Raw genomic sequence first — 18,033 nt, 5'->3', positions numbered from 1 at the left:
GGCCAACACTCACATATATACAAATAAATAAATGGGCAAATGAATAAATGAACTTTTTTGTAATGTTAAGGCAGTACAGTGGGAGCTACCTATAATAGCAACTAATAGGAAGGTAAGAAAGTAGATCAGTTGAGCCAGGAGTCAGAGGCCATTCTGGACAACACAATGAGACCTGGCTCCCTCCCCCCAAAAATTTTGCCAAATGTACAAACTTAATTGTCCACTTAGCAATATGGTTATAATAGATTCAACATGACAAAAAACTTAACTAAGCACAAACTCAGTAATATTCGTACTTGAGACAGTCTTACTCAGATGCTCAAGCATCACAAGGGTGGGAAGTCACTGGTTCTTATAACATCTATTTGCTTATTTATAATCTTACTAGCAAATTCAGACCCATGTACTACAGAATGATGCCTCTATTTAAGATAAAATGCTAGACATTCTTTCATTCAATCATCTGAAGACTATTTTGTTTTAATGTTTAATTACTCTTACAAATGTAAGGGTCCTTTATACCTATTCCCACTGCATCACTAGAAGGTGACTCCATTTTTTGTCACTCAGTTCCTGGAAATTACTAGACAATTAACTACTTCTATGTTCAGATTATCACAAAATGAGAATCTCACTAGATTTACCATGTGGTGTGTATGCCACAATCCCAACTCCTCCAGAAGCTGACACAGAAGATTCCAAGTTTGAAGCCAACCTGGTAACTTTGAAAGGCATAAAAATAAAAAAGACAACAAAATGCTAGAGATACAACTCAGTGAGGAGAGCACTTGCCTGGTATGAATGCAGCCTGGGTTTGTTCCACAAAGGGAAGAGAGAGACACAGAGATACAAGACAGACATGGGCAGAGACACAGACAGTAGCGTGGGGTGTGTGTTATACATATACAGTATATAAGCAAGCAAAGACATTAGAAGAGGATGTCAGGTGTCGTACTCTATTTCTCTCCATCTTACTCCCTTGACACAAGAGTCTCTACTGAATCTAGAGCTAGGCTAGGTAGCCAGGAAGTGCTAGGGATTCTCCTATCTCCTCCTCCCCACCATGCTGTGGTCATAGACCTGTTGCAGGCCACGGCCAGTTTTTTACATGGGTGGTAGGATTTCAGCCCAGGTGCAATAAGGACTCTTAGCCACTGAACACTATCTCCAGTCCCAGGAGAATCTCTGTACTGAAAAAGGCAGTCAAGTGTAATGGCATATGCCTGCAATCACTACACATGGGACTGAGGCAGCATTATGAATCTGATACCAGCCCAGAGTGGACTGTATAGCAGACTTTGTTTTCTTGTTTGTTTTGTTTTTAAAATATAAGAAGATAGGAACTATTTTCTCTTTTGTTAAGGTCAAGTCAGTTCACAGCATAAACATTCCTCCCTGACAACTTCATTATTCTTTTATAAAATGTTCATACAGGTGAACATCCCTAATCCAAAAGTATCAGATGTTCTGATATCTGAAACGTAAGTTTCCTATGATTTAAAAACCAGCATTTAACTCATTTTTTCTGGTTAAAATCAATTTTATACAACTACGACCACAAGTAATTCAAAACAACACACGGTATTTCCAGTAATGAAAGTTTTAATTTAGCCTCCCTTCTCAATTAGGTAATCCCACGGAAAACCACTAGTGTTCTTGTATAAACAACAAGTAGAATCTGTGTGATTCATGGAAACCTCCAACTATAAATAGTATTGCCAATTATTAGCAATCATGTAAGAGAGATTTTCCTAAGAAAGATAAAGACATTTCCAGTATTTGCATGGCTAAATGAGCACATTCATTTCCCTCTCTACACTCATGAAACCTCTTCCATCTAGATAGTAGAGACATGGAGAACGGCAGATAGAAACAGAATCTGAGGAGCTAACATGGTGAAAATTGTAGTTTACTTAGTAGATAAAGGTAAAATGCAAACTAAACCAAAAAGGCTCAGAAGTCGAAAGCATTGGTATGTATCTGAACACAAGAGTGTAATGTATAACTAAAAACAAAAGTAATGAAAATTCAAAAAGTTGGACTCAGAAACTGATTTTATAATCTTCTAATAATTTTTTAAAAGATTGATTTAAGCCAGGTATGGGTGATGCACTTTAAACCTAGCACTCAGGAGACAGAAGCAGATAGATCTCTTGTAAGCTGTAGGCTAGCTTGGTCTACATTAGTGAGTTCCAGAGCAGCTGAATTACAAAGAGACCCTGCTTCAAAAACAAACCAACAAGGTGTACTTATTTTTGTATGGTGTTTTGCCTGCATAAATGTATGCACACCACTTGCTGTACTGAGCACCCGCTGCCTGGGAAGGCCAGAAGAGGGCATCAAATCCCCTCCAACTGGAGTTTCAGATGGGTTTCAGTCACTGTGTAGGTGAATTGGGAACTGAACCTGGGTCCTCTACAAGAGCAGTAAGTGTTCTCAAGTACTGAGCCCCCCACCCCACCTCTCAGAACAGACTGGCAAAGCTAAAAGGAACTATTTAAATAAATTAAGTACAAATATAAATTATCTAAATGAACTCTCTTCAGCTTCCAGCAATCTACAAGAAAGAGATTACTAATCTTCTATAGATTCTACAGTAAGCTATTATTACAAGTGAACTGTAAGATAAGATAAAATACAATATAGACATTCGAGATTTCAAAAGTACTGCTTCCCATGCACCCTTTTCAAAAAAATTATTGATGAACGACCATCACCAGAACAGAAATAACAACAGAAGTTTAAGGGAGATGGCTTAACAGTTAAAGTACTTGCAGCAAAAGCAAAAGGAACAGGGAGTCCACAGCCTCCAGAACGCACACACCTGCCCCGTAATGTCAGTGTTAGTGATTCTAACTTAGGGAGTTATACTTGCACAGCAAGCTTTCAACCCACTTTTCTTCTTGTAAGTTCAGAGTAGTAACGCTTCTAAAAAACAGCTACTTGCTTCTCTCAGTATAAATAATGTACTCCCGGTTTCCAGAAAGGAATTAGCTTCTGACAGTCAATGCTCCTTATTTCCCATTTCCCTTCCATTTCCTGCCTGCAATCTTCTGTACAATGGGAAGGCCAATACCAAGAGAGACCGCAGGGTTGGGGAGGGGGCAAAAGGTGGCAGAGCAGAAAAATCTGAGTCCCTACAATGGTTTGGTAATTGTATCTTCCTATAATTCAAAGAATGCATCCCTAACTTTTACAATTATTTTGTTAACAATGAAGATTTGTCAGGGTTGGGGATACAACTCAGTTGGTAGAGAGCTTGTGCAAGAACCTGAATTTTGACCCCCACCACTTCATAAAACTGGGTAAGTGGCACATGCTGTGATCCCAGCCTTGGAAATAGAAATAAGAATGTTGTATATAGGGCTGGAGAGATGGCTCAGTGGTTAAGAGCACTGCCTGCTCTTCCAAAGGTCCTGAGTTCAATTCCCGGCAACCACATGGTGGCTCACAACCATCTGTAGTGAGGTCTGGTGACCTCTTCTGGCCTGCAGACATACACACAGACAGAATATTGTATACATAATAAATAAATAAATATTTTTAAAAAAAAGAATGTTGTATATACTCAGCTGCACAGTAAGTTCAAGGCTAGCCTGGGCTATGAGAGTCCTGGTTTTTTAAAAAAACAAAACTAACAAAAAAAAATGGTCTAAAAATAAAAAGAGTCTGGTAATTTTCACAGTAAAAAAAAAAAGCTTTTATTTTTCCAGGCTTATGAACCCATCTACTAAAAAACAACTTCAGACATACAGGAAAAAAAAATCCATATGAAATGACAGCTCCTGAAGCCTAGAAAAAGAACTCCAGGCAAAGAGTGGGAGAAACAGACTTCCCCAGGGAAGAGCACATCAACTAGTTATCCAGTACCAAATGGTCAGCCCTGAAGACATGCATACATGAAACATACAGACTGAGCAGACTACATTAACGTTTTTTAATACACACACACACACACACACACACACAAACAACAATTAAAGAAAAAGAATCCATGAATTTAAATGACAGCAAGAGAAGATCTCTGTGAATTCGAAGCCAGTCTGGTCTACAGAAGAAGCTATACATAGAGACCTTGTCTCAAGAAAACCAAATAAATAAATAAAATAAAAAATAATAATAAGCTGGGCGGTGGTGGCGCACGCCTTTAATCCCAGCACTCGGGAGGCAGAGGCAGGCAGATCTCTGTGAGTTCGAGACCAGCCTGGTCTACAGAGCTAGTTCCAGGACAGGCTCCAAAACCACAGAGAAACCCTGTCTCGAAAAACCAAAAAAAAAAAAAAAATAATTAAAAAAAATAATAATAATAATAAATTTAAAAGAATAAGGAATTTGGAGACTAGAGATGGCTCAGAAGAACACTAGCTGCTCTTGCAGAGGACCTAGGTTCCATTCACACCTCCCACATGGCAGTTCACAACCATCTTTAACCCTAATTCCAAGGGATCCAAACCCTTCTTCTGGGCTTCTCAGGCATCAGGTGCTCACATGCTATATAAACATGGCAGACAATCATTCATACACATGAAATAAAAATAAATAAATCTTTAAAAATTAAATGGGGAGGTGATAAGGGTCAACCCTTCACAAAACAAATCCGAGATCATGAGTTCAAGATCAGCCTAGTCTATGACTCAAGCTCCAACCCAGACAGGGCCACAGAGTGATACATTGTTTCAAAAAGACAACCCCCCCTCAAAAAAAAGGAAGGAAAGAAAGATAAAAGAAAAAAAGAATATCACTTATAGTTTATTCCCATTGCAAGAAAAATTCTTTGTTTGTTTTTTGTTTGTGTTTTTCCAAGACTGTTTCTCTGTAGCTTTGAAGCCTGTCCTGGAAATAGCTCTTGTAGACCAGGCTGGCCTCAAACTCAGAGATCCATCTACTTCCACTTCCCAAGTGCTGGGATTAAAGGTGTGCGCCACCACCGCCCAGCCCACAAGAAAAATTCTTAAGCAGTTAAAGAAAATGGATACTTATGAGTATTTGCCAACGTTAATTCAGAACATTCCTGTAAGATATTAACTCATTTTATTAAACATCTCATAAAATTAACAAACATCAATTATCAAAAGAGGCAAGTAAGATGGCTTACCTTTTATTTATAGGTTTTTCATCTTTCTCATACGGTTTTACAAACCACTTGCCAATTCGTACAAAGTTTCTGTTCATTAAACACCTCTCCAACAGATTGTGAACTGCCTTGAAAAGCAGAGTACGGCATTCATAGGAAAGGCCATTCTCCCACACTCCATCTTCCTCTTCTACAGAAAACAGTGAAGTAAAAGTACACAAGTGAGACCACGTCTACTCAGAAAGAACTAAAACATTTGATAGATCAATGTCTATGTCCACAGCCCTCTCCTTTACCTCAGAATGCAGAGCTGCAATCTTTCCATCTCTCAATCTGTATATGTGGGTGTAGTGGTGGTAGTTTTCTTGTTTGTTTGTTTGATTGACTGTTTTTGAGAGAGTCTCACTAGTTAGCGCTGGATGGTCTGGAATGCACTATGTAGCCCAGGCTGGTCTGGTGCCTCACTGCAATCCTGCCTCTACTTTCTGATTGCTGGGCTAACAAACCCGTGCCACTATACTTGGTGTTAAACATCTTCAAACATCAAAATGTCAGCTTTCAAAGATATTCTACAAAATATAAAATGCCTAGGCACTCTACAAAACTGCCTAAAAATTATTCACCACAATATAAAATATGGTAATATCATAAACATAATAACTTGTTTTCTATATTTTAAAAAGGGTATTTGATTTGCTTGTAAAACCTGGAAAATGTTAAACATAACATTATAATGCCTGTTTCTAAACTGGCTACGTGTTACTTTGTCCTAATTCCTCTAATCATTTAACCTGAAGGGGGGGGGGGGGAATCTAGCCAGTTAATAATTAAACTCGGACTATTTCATGACCATCAGCATTCTAATCTATGACTCAACTACAAAACTAAGTGACAAATACAAAGAGAGTTGCTGCCACTACGTCTTAATGAGCAATGTGCTAATTATCAGACTAGATCTCATTTCAATGACTCACATGATTATTCAATATAGAAGGAAAAATATAAAGATCAGATTTTTAAATGGTGTATCAGTCATATGAAGTAATGCTCTTAACTGACTACACAGCTTCAAATTCCCCGCTAAATCTATTAGTCACTCCAAGTTAACTTGTAAGGTGGGAGACAGAAATCAGTCATTGGTAAGTCTCAGTTCAAAGAACAAAATTCACTCTTTCATCTATCACAAAATATTCAGTAAGAGTAACAAATAATGATAAATACCACTTTGGCAGCTTACATTTTAAATTATTAGTCCAAATTTAATCAAGGATCTTCTAATAAACTTTATCTTTATATAACCTCTTTCCTTTTCTTTTTGACCCAGCTAGCCTAGGGCTAACTACATAGACCAAGCCGGCCTTGAACTCTCAGCAATCCTGTCTCAGTCTTCCATTACTTAGTGCTTGGATTATATATGTATGAGCTGCCACACCCAGTTATAAACATTTTCTACTTATGTATCATCATCTTTTTCCTCCCTTGAGACAGGAGCTGGCTCTGTGAGGCAGGCCTTGATCTCATGATCTTCCTGCCTCAGACTCTCAAGTACTGGTTACAGGCCTGTGCCACCATATCTGGCCTCCATTCAATTTTCAACATACACACAGACACACACACACACACACACACACACACACACACACACACACACACAAATATTTCTCACTTCACAAACATACATACTGAATCCATAAAAAAATGAAGTTTACTATGAACTGTTGAATAAGAACAGAGAGATACTAAGAGTGACACAGTTTATATACAGAATGTTTTACAACAAGTGGACAGAATAAACATTAACTAAAACTATATATGACAGTGGACTTTAACTGCACTGGAAACTGCACTACAAAGGTTAATGCTGATTTTATGTTTTCTTTCAAGTGTTCTTTCCTAACTCATTGTCAGGTCTTTCAAAGCAACTAATACAGTTCCTCTACAGAAAAGCAAAGAAAAATGGCAATACTTTAAGGGTTAAAATAAAGTAATTTAAGTAGAAAAACTTCACATTCAGTTATGTTAGAGATACTTATCTACTTCCACTTAAAGCTAAAATACTTCTGGGTTTCGTCTTATTAAAAAGATATTCTCTTAGAGAAAAGGAACTGGCACACAATGATTTCACTTACTAAAGGTCTAGATAGCAAGCATATGTATGAGCTGATGAGACAAAAAAAGGAACCATCTTTTAGCTTAATAAGTAGACTCCTGATTTCAAAGTCAAATAGCTTCATTATAAGTTTTACTTCAAATCATGACAATAGTAATAGAAACACACATGTTCCTAATTCCAAAAGAAAGGTGTCAGGAACTGCTCCCAGTTCTCCACCTGTTCAATGTTCATTAGCTGACACCTAAAATCCCTAAGTTCTAAACAACACAAAGGTTGTAACATTTGCATTATATAAGTAGCCATTATCAAAACATATTCCCTAACTACTCCTAAGTTTTAATAGGAAGACATAGATATACAGTTACTTCTGCACACAACTAAGCTACAAGTTCAAATAAATTATTCATTTAAAGCTTAAGAATAATTTACCTTCTTCCTACAGTTTAAAACAAGAGCATTAAGTACAAAGTTCCTAATCACTAAAAGCCAATAAAATGGCTCTGCAAGTAAAGGTATTGCCACCAAGCCTAACTGGGTTTGAACCCAAGACTCATAAGACAAGAATGGACTCCCACAAGCCGTCCTCTGACCTCCACATGTGTGCCATGACACTTGTACATAAAATAATGAATGTAATTTTTTTGTTTGTTTTTGAGGACGGTTTTTCTGTAGCTTTGGAGCCTGTCCTGGGACTCGCTCTGTAGTCCAGGCTGGCCTCAAACTCACTGAGACCCGCCTGCCTCTGCCTCCAAAGTGCTGAGATTAAAGGCATGCACCACCACCACCTGGCTATAATTTAAATATTTTTAAAAAAAAGACTGTTTAAGAGATTTATGAACTGTCTGCAAGCTTAAAACAAAAATCTTTAGAATAGCAAAAATTATAGTTCTTTATAAATTTTTACATAAAACTGTGGTTTTATTTTTAAAAATTAATTTCAGCTAAACCTAAGCTACAAATACCAAAATGTGGTTTAGAAGTAATCAGGGCCGGCAAGATAGTGCAGTGGGTAAAAGTGCTTGCTGAGTTCAATCCTCAGAACTCATATAAAGTTGGAAAGAAAAACAATTCCAGTTTTTTTATGACCTCCACATGTGTGCCACGGCACACACGCACACACACGCGCGCACACACACACACACACACACACACACACATACATAACTATTAAAAAGAGAAAAGCAGTATTAATTTCCAATGATTTCTCTCACGGCTGAAACTTTTCTCTAAAGAAACTCAACATGAACTCAATGCTTTCTGGAGTCTCTTGTCCCAAATGCTCAGAATTCTCACTACTAATACAAACAGACCTTCCTAGAGCAAGGAAAATCTACACAGTAAGCAACCAAGTAACTATTTCATTGCTAAAGAAATAATAATGCCTAGTAAAACCCAATGAAAAGTCTAAAAAATTTGGGTTGTTTTAGAAGGAATGTCACTTAGAAACAAAAGGTATATTGAGCCAAGTTTCTAATATTCTGATTTTGTGAAAATGAAAAGTATGTTCTACACACTGTACTCAGATATGAGAAGTGAAGGGCAGAACCAATCACCTAAGAAAGTAATATGTGTCTCTTATCTTACACTAATTATAAGCTCCTTGAATCTCAACTCCAACATTGTAACCAGGAAAAGAAAGGAGTAGGAAATACATGTCAAGCTTTAGCAGACACTTTAAACTTAACCAGAGCCTAATGGAAAAACGCCTGCTTAATGCATTTAAATAAATGTTTTCTTTCCCTTGTATCTTTAATCCCCAGAGAAAACAAAGTTTCTATTCTGTTTCTAGTACTTTTCCATTACTATTGGTATTATTAGAGCTCTTAACCAGTGTTACTTGAAAAATTTTACAAATTATTTGTAGAATGTAACACAAAAGTTCAAACGCTAAAATCTGATTAACCTATGCTTCCCTGAGAACAGATTATAGTGGTGCCAAAGGATGTCATAGGTCATCAAAATAATTATAAATGGGGGGGGGGAAATCAGCATAAAAAGCTGATACAATCAGTACTCAATATTTTCTTCAAAAAACGACATCCTTAAATATCTCCATGGTGATCAGCTGATTTTTTAAAAAGGCATCTTTTCCCTTTAATTTTGCAAAACAGCTAAAATGCAACATATGCCAATAAATAAGGAATGACTCAAAAATCAGCATGTTAGAAAATAGTACAGATTTCTTGAAAAAAAAATCAACATGTCTAGATCAGTGTTTCTCTTAATAATTATTTTCCATTCATAACTCATTAAGTCAACAAATATTACTGCCTTAAGCTGTAGCATCAGTCACTTAGAGCAAAACTTGGAAATTTATTTAAAACAATTTAACATGGTGATTGTTATATCTGATATGATCAAAAAGATAACACTTTGTCGCCCTAAAAGAGGATACTATCACACACATACAGCAAATGAAGTCATCACTCATAAGACCAGCCAATACAAAGAAACAGGATAGTTTACAGAATTTAAAACAAAGACAGAAATGAATTAACTCTCCTCAGCAAGGCTTAGCTGTTTTCATGTTTGTCAGCTCTGCTAAAAGCTGCCCTTAAGGTTAAAGTCCACTACAATTAATATCCTCTGATAAAAGCATCCAAAAATGAAATCTGGAACAATGACCCACTTAAGCAGCATGCATTTTGATGAGAGTCTAGTAGAAGGAAACTATTTGGATATGTTGCTAAACTCCAGTATAGAGACCTTGAAAACCACAAGAAAGAACAAATATTTTTAAGCCTTGATTCAGTATAATTTTAACTTTAAGGAATCAAAGTTTCATCTCTCAAAGTTTTTTTTCTCAAAGTTTTATCATAATCTACCTCATGTTTTTTTTAAGACAACAATTTTGAGAAGGAATTGTTTGGTTTTTAAGAATAAAAACCAATGGTAGCAATAAAATTCCAAATCTGAGGACACATTAAAAAGACACAGCAATGAAACTGAAACAACCTTGCTTTTTAAACCAGTGAACGACCTACCTGTAAGAGTCAACCAATTGTACCCACTGGAGACCTGACAGGAGGAGCCAGGGAGCTAAGATTTCCCACCATCAACTTTAAATCCTTGTCACTTATTATCACAAAACTTCAAAACAACAAATAAAACTGTAACCAAAAAGTTCTTACCCAATTCTTTTTCTACCAAAATAAACCAGTATGGATTCAACTGTCCATTGTCCTAGTACTAGAATTAAAAAAAAAAAAAACTCATATTCTTGGCTTTGAAAGTCAAGGGATGTTTTTGAACAAATGTCTTTCTGGAATATTATACTTAAGCTAATACTAATGAGCACAAATCCTTATCCAAAAACTAGTCTTTCCCAAATTACTTTGCAAAACAGTATCAAGTACTACTGCTGTAAAATAAGCAAAAGTTAAAAATGTGGAATAGACTGGTATGTTTTATTTCTTTTCATCAATTAAACTTAAGATGGTAACCCAAACATGTGCTGAATGCTATGGGACAGAAGAAAAGGTGAAATTTAACATATGTACTACGAAGCCTGACTAGAGTCTAGACTCTTCAGAACTGTCAAATCATGAAAAGGGAGCAAAGAAGGTTCCCTAAGAAACCATCACGGTCTAGAAGAGCAAAAAGTGAGAGGGCAAGTAAATATCATGCGGCAACCTAGACTGGATTCTAAAAACAACAGAAAAAAAAAGAGGTAAATATAAAAGAAAACCAAGTGAAGTAAATAAACATTTTAATATCATTAACAATACTGATTTGTGAGTTGTGGAAAAATCCAACATTCTGATATTAAGAATAAAAAAAGTTAACTGAGAATGCATAGGCACGCTCTACATTATCCTGCCAACTTTTGTAAATCTAAAATTACCCAAAATAAAATTCTAAAAACAGTTGTAAATGAGACAAAGTAGATAAAGGGACCACTCTCTGTGGTTTTGTTATTAAACATGTTAATGAAAAAACAATTCAGAGAGTTTTAACCTTTACAAAATAAATGCCTTCCACTAGTCCTACCCCCAGTAAGGAGGACAATATTACCATAATCACAGATACTCTGGTAACAAGAAGTAGTAGGTGTTGAACCAAACAGAAGGACACTGCCTAAGAAGCAGGCTAAGCCAAATTAACTAGCAGCTTAGTTACCACCTGCGCCCTTCCTGGTCCTCTCTCCTTACTGCTACACCTCCACTTGGAGCGCAGGACTGCCTCCTGCAGCTGATGCCAATCCTACTGTCCAGCTGCTCTCTTCTCAAGGGAGCTTAAAAGAAGGGAACCGAGTGCCACAGATGGGAAGAAATGAAAAGGGGGTTAGCTAGAGCACAGAGGCGCACTAATTACCCCAAAAGGGAGGCAGACGGCGTCCCTGGAGCAAAAAAAGGGCAAGACAAATATACTCCATCTGAAAAGACCTTATTCTTTAAGATATGTCTGACTTAAGTAACATTCTTAAGTAAATGACAGGTTAAAAAGAAGCTAAAACATTAAACAAATATCACTGACTTTGTAAATCAAGAGTTCAGAACACTAAACTTTTTGGATTTCTTCCACTTTGATAAAAATGTTTAGTTATTCAATAGCATTCAGCAAAAACTGACAGCAATGAAAATTTGATATTCAAAAATACTTTCATCATATTCACAGATCAGTATCTGTATTAGAGTGCAGGTACTGTCATTTTAAAATTATGCTAAAATAAAAGTTGAGAGGAAAAATTTAAACTCTAACCAAGTTTTGCTTGAAAAAACACGTCTGATAACCTAAAATCCGAAAGAAAAATAGCTCGAGTGTTTTAACAACATACACTCAAACAGCTGACAATCTACATTAATAGGCTTTTAATTTTCAAAACATTAGTCTCACTGTGCTAAAACTAAATACTATGCATTTAGTTATCTTTGATTCCAAAAAAATGTATTTCACAGAAAGGTTTGTTCAAGGCTGTGCAGGGCATTACACACCTGTCACACCAGCACTGGGGAGGACTGCTCTAAATACAAGGTAACACAACCAAACTCAGTCTCAAATAAAAAAGCATGTTCAGATGCTGTGCCAACTTTATCAAGAAGACCAAAACCCATGAGTAGACTTACAATATTTATGTAATTTTTTGTGGTGCTAGGATTCAAAGTCAAACACTCTGAGCAACATTATAATTTTAACACTGATTGTGCTTGCTTTAAAATTTCAATTTAACAAGTTTCTAAGCAGTCTATCAACATTTTAATAATGATCCAGGGGTAAAGGTCAACAGTAGAGCACTTGTCTAACATATACACACAGCCCTGAACTCAATATTCAACATTAAAAGAAAAACAAACAACCGACAAAAATTTTAATGAGTTGACTACATGCATCATTTCAAAGTTTAAAACAACTCTCATCTAGGTCAATGAAAGAAAAAGGGAAGTTGGTATGCCTGGCTTTTAGCAGAAGCAAAGAGCATCATCCTGTTGAAAGCACTAAGGATATTCTGATACATATATAGACACATTACGTATGCACTTAACAGATATATACTCATATCTTTTTACTATCTGCAACTATATTAAGATAGATGTAGCATGATCCTAGCATTGAAAAGACAGGCAGGAGGATAAGGAGTTCAAGGCCCTAAGAGACTGTGTATAACACTATCTCAAAACAAACAAAATAACAAATACATGGTAATAGAACTAAGGACTCAGTTCTTCATTAAGCATCCTGGGAAAGCTAGAATGCTCTGCCATAAAACAACTGCCCCCCTCAACACTGAAGAAAGCACCTATTAAAAACAAAAAGTAATTTAAAAATATAACACATATGTAAGAACATATATGTTGACCTTAGAAAGTATTAGCTCAAAATTGAGCTATCTGAAGCCTGGTCTGATGGCACACACCTGTAATCCCAGCAGGAAACAGAAGAGTAAGAGTTCAAGGCCAGTCTTGACTACATAGTTAAAGTTCAAGACCAGCCAGGGCTACATGACACCTGGATTTTATTTTGTGCAAAATAAAACAGATCTTACAGTTCAAAGCAAGAAACCACAGAGTAGCCGGGCGGTGGTGGCGCACACCTTTAATCCCAGCACTCGGGAGGCAGAGGCAGGCGGCTCTGTGAGTTCGAGACCAGCCTGGTCTACAAGAGCTAGTTCCAGGACAGGCTCCAAAAGCACAGAGAAACCCTGTCTCGAAAAACCAAAAAAAAAAAAAAGAAACCACAGAGTACTAACTTTCATACAAGAAAGTTTTTCAAATGGCCTAAGGAGCAGCAGAGATGGCTCTGGGGGTAAAAGCACAGCCAGTCTGAGTTCGATTTCCAGCACCCACATGAAAAACCAGATGTGGCAGTGCACGTGTAACCCCAGCACTCCTACAGAAAGACGGGAAGCAGAGACTCCAGAACTGCTCAGAACTAAAGGGGCAGCTAGCTTGATAAAAGCTTCATAATAGCGGAAACAACCTGTCTCAACAAGGTGGAAGGAGAAAAAGGATTCCCAAAGAGTTGTCCTCTGACCTCTGCACACACAGTGGTACACATATATCACACCCACATGCCCTCCTCACACATAAAATTTTAAAGAACTTTAAAAAAAAATTCAATTTAACTGTCAAAAATCATACCAAGCTAGAAATTGGTTCCCTCAAGTCTATCACTAAAAAATTTGCTTACACTGAGTTTAAAGTAAACGTAACTTCGGTAATTTAATGAAGGTCTATAGTTTCTCTCTAAAGTACATTTGGCCCTAAAAGTCAAGAAAATAGAAGTAATACTGATGTGCTCAAAATAAACTACCTTTCAGATTAATGACCATTGTCCTATAAAAGTTAAATAAGGCCGGTTGTGGTGGCGCACGCCGGTAGGATTTGCTGAAGGAGGCAGAGGCAGGAGGATCACGAGTTCGAGGCCAGCCTGGGCTACACATTTAAAAAAAAAAAGTTAAATAAGGTGGCACTTGTCTTGTTTAATATAATCTTTGATGAAGCAGTATGTAATAAGAGCCACTTTGCCCCTTAAAAAATACATACAAACAAAAAAACCGCATATGGTTCCCTGGGTTAATAAATAATCATAAATAATGTACAAATAACAATATACTTTTGAAAAATATGCCAGATAAAGTTACGTTTCGAGAACCATCCACAGTGTCTCAGAAAAGAGAACAGGGTAAGACAGACTCAAAGGTAAGTTACACTTGGCTTCAAAAGTATTACATAACTATGAAAAGGCTTCCAGATCTCATTTTTCTCAGGTTAATGAAAATGCTTTCCCTAGGTACAAACTGCCAGTGAGAAATGAGGGAAGGAAGCTGGATGGCGGAAAAAAGATTAAGTCTCCCATAATACACATGAATGATTTATGTAAAATAAAACAATCATGGTGAAATAAAACATTGAAACTGTTCTTACAGTTTCACATTGACAAGGCTGTGCACATACTAACACCATAATCTATAATCCCAAAGACATTTTGGGAAAAGTGTACAATGTTGTTAAGTCACATTTAAAAATAATAAACTGCTTTTACCTGATAAGTCATGATGAATAAGGTCAGCAAAACTGGGATCTTTACCCCACCAAAATATCCACAATTCTCTTCTTCCAGGTCTTTGATCTCGCCGCCAAACAGCAAGTACATCTGCCTTAAGGCATCGACTAAAACTACTCAGAATGGGGTCTTCTTCTGTCACCGGAAACAGAACAGGGGCAGAAGGTGGGCCTTGCCATACGTATCTTTTCCACTTAATCCCTGTCAAGTCGGCCTGAAGGAAAGAAAACATGATTTCTATATCATTGTACATTCATTGAAGTAAAAAAAAAATTCACTATAAAGTCCCTGATTAACTAAAACATCACTACTTTCAAACCATTCTTAAGATACTGAGAGTATGACCAAAACAAACAAAAAAACATTATGCAAATAATTCTAATACTTCAACCAGCAAGAACTTAAGGAAAAGAACACAAAACAGTTTTAAAATACCACTGAACAGCAAGCACATCTATAATACATACAATATCCCCGAACTTAATAAGTGAAGCAATGATGTTAAACGTGTACTTCAGTACCGCACATTAAAGACTATCTTTCCTGTCTGTCCTATGTTCTTTTCTAACTGGTCAGTCACATTTGTTCTTTGGTGAACTGAAAATTAAAGACCCTCACTACAAGTCTGTAAGAAGTCGCGGTTCTAACAAGAAGACATCTGAACAATTTTCTAAAGAAAAAAAAAAAAGCCTGTTCTTCACAAGCACACATCTTTAGGAAAAGAACTACTTCCAAGGAGCTGTCAGATTTGTGCTAATCTATCTTCAAAGAACCAAAGTGCCAAAAATAGATGGAGTTGGGGAAGACAGAAACGTTAAACCTGCTGCACATATTACTACATGGGAAGAGACGCTGATTAGTGGACACTGTCGAGAAAACCAGTATATTCTGCGAGGCAGAAGTTCGTTAAAGATCCCCATTTACCATCGGGAAAGAAATTCAACAAAGGAAATTCTGCAATTCTTTATTCTAACTTAGATGACAGAAAGCATAAGGTGCCAAAAATGAAACTGCTGATACATGACTGGCAGTTTACGCCTGCCAACCAGTTATGCTCCACCCACTTAATTCACCTACCTATGACAGACTTAATATTCTCATCGCACAGGGGAAAAAATGAAAGAGTCACTCCAACTTAAAATCATTGACAAAGCTCAGCTATCGCTAATTAAGGACTAGATATTTGCAACAGTTGGTACTTTTGAGAAAAGTCTTAAAAACTATTGGACATTACCCAACTGGGGCCAACCTACACACAGTAGAACATTCCTACATCCAGCGTCCCCAGACTCTTCAGTTCAATAAAAGGAGCAGCCAGCTCAAAACATTCTTAAAACGTAAGCAAAACAGACAAATATAGAACGTTTAGTGCGAAACCACAGTACCTCCTCCATTAGCCCCTCCACTCTCACAAAAACATAATGTTCTAATAAATGCAGGACGGCTAAAATTTGTCAAAATGGCAAAATGTTTTCAAAGTTTAAAAAGAAAACATATGAACACTGTTTTTACACAAAGATCTGAAGTCACCCAGAAGGAAACTACCCGTGTTTAACTTATAAAACCAAGAGGGCTTTAATACCTAAGTTTTGAGGGGTCCTGTTTAAAGAGAAGCCCAATTAGCAGGGAAAAGCATAAAAGGGAGTGAAGTAGGGGCAGTCACGGAAAAGTGTGAAAAAGGGATACACTGTTCGATACGGGGGGGGGGGGGGATAAGCAAGAAACACATAAGAAAATATTACTGTCCGGTCAGATAAGAAACCCAAGTTAAGGACAAGATTACGATGGGGGGGGGGGGGGATAAAAAGAGTCCAAGACAAGACACAAGAAGAGGAAAGCCAAGACTCTTCCAAGCGGAGTCCTGGCCGGTAGGTGAGCGGACGCTGTCTCCCGGGGAGGCCGACTCCGGCGGGGCCTAGCCGGGGGACACCGGCAACTGGATGAGACCCGGACCCCCTCCCCCACGGCCCAAGGGCGCCCGGCGCGGCCCCCTCCCCCACCGCCCGCGGCCCCCGCACTCACCAGGCAGAAGAGGTTACAGTGACAATCTTCCAGGCTGGCCCCGTTCGACACGAAGGAGGAACTCATCGTCCCTCACAGCAGCCGCCGCCGGCGCCACAACCCACCATCCGCCATTACCGCCGCCTCCGACCAGAGAGAGAAACACAGACACCGGGGAGGGCGGGGGGCGGTGGGGAGGAGGCCGCCGGGCCGCCCGCCCTCCCCGCCGCCCCCCGGCGCCGCCGCGGCCCCCGCCGCCCGGAGGCACCCAGCCGCCCGGGGCCGAGGCCGAAGGCGGGAGGGCCGCGCCGCGCTCGGCCGGCCGCCGGGACTGCGGAGCCTGCGGACGCGCGTCCCTCTCCGGAGCGGACGGGAAGGGATGTCTCCCTTCCACCAGAAAAATAAAAATAAAAAAGATTAAAAAAATAAAAATAAAAAAACAAAAAACAAAATTTTAGTCACACTGATAAATAGTCAGAGCCCGAGTCCGAGCGGGCCGAGCCCTGAAGCCCGGGAGGGTTTTCCCCGGCCCGGGGGCGCCCGCCGAGGGGCGGGAAGGGCGAGGAGCGGCGGAGCAGCCCGGGCCCCCGGCCCGGCAGCGGCGATGTCCTTAAGCCCAGAGTCTCCTCGGCGGCGGAGGTGGTGGCGGCGTCTGAGGGCTCAGTCCATTCTCCGGCTGCGTCCTCGTGTTGTCCCTGGGCCAAGCCTGCCTAACGTCTGCTCTCCTGCCGCCTCACCGCCTGGACGCCGTAGTCTCCCCCATTTTGTGGGCCCAGCGGGCGGTGTTTTTCCCCCTTTAATCCGAATTCACGGGTTTTCCCTTCGCTTTAATGGCGGCCACAGGGACCAGCTCGCCCTCTCTGCTCGCCCATTGGCCGCCGCGGGGTCACGTGGGCCCGGGCTCCGTGGGGAGGGGGAGAGAGAAGGCAGTGAGGGAGGGCAGAGAAGCTTTCCGAGCCCCGGGGACCGGGCAGCCGGCTGATGGCTACTAAGATGGCGCCATCTGCTGGATGCCCCGGTTAAGATGACCGGGGCTTGGCCCTAGCTTTCTCCTGGCTGGAAAATGTGCAGAACAGGAAGGTTCACTTCAAAATCGACAAGAATTACTTGGAAATCAGTTAGAATTCTTTGGAAGAGAAAGTTGACAATAACAACAACAACAACAAAAATTTCCAATGCATTCTCATTTATTCCATAAGGCCGCCGGGGCAAAGAGCAAAAAACTCTTGTTGGATAGAGATCAGCTTCAGCTGCTCTTTTTTTAAGAGTTATAATAATGAGGTAAAAAGGAAACAATATAGCCTTGTGGTTAATAAACTAGGAATAAAGTTCTGCTGTAAGG

The 18,033-nt window shown here is 39.1% G+C and overlaps 1 protein-coding gene across 1 annotated transcript in view; it reads right to left on the bottom strand.

Moving 5' to 3' along the window:
- Med13 (mediator complex subunit 13) overlaps positions 1-17,521 on the bottom strand; it is a 95,894-nt gene extending 78,373 nt beyond the window's left edge. The window contains exons 1-3 of the mRNA XM_041664073.1: positions 16,713-17,521; positions 14,670-14,904; positions 5,096-5,264 (exon numbers count right to left, since the gene is read on the bottom strand). Coding sequence (XP_041520007.1) covers positions 5,096-5,264; positions 14,670-14,904; positions 16,713-16,778 — 470 coding nt within the window. The 5' untranslated portion in view covers positions 16,779-17,521. The remainder of the gene's footprint in view (positions 1-5,095; positions 5,265-14,669; positions 14,905-16,712) is intronic.
- Between the last annotated feature and the right edge of the window lie 512 nt (positions 17,522-18,033).

Source organism: Microtus oregoni, unplaced genomic scaffold (genome assembly GCF_018167655.1).
Source record: "Microtus oregoni isolate MIOR12 unplaced genomic scaffold, Mior012 000015F_ref0000493, whole genome shotgun sequence".
Lineage (NCBI taxonomy): Eukaryota > Metazoa > Chordata > Mammalia > Rodentia > Cricetidae > Microtus > Microtus oregoni.
The sequence above is the reverse complement of the archived record's forward strand: the minus strand, read 5'-3'. Positions and strand labels throughout refer to the sequence as shown.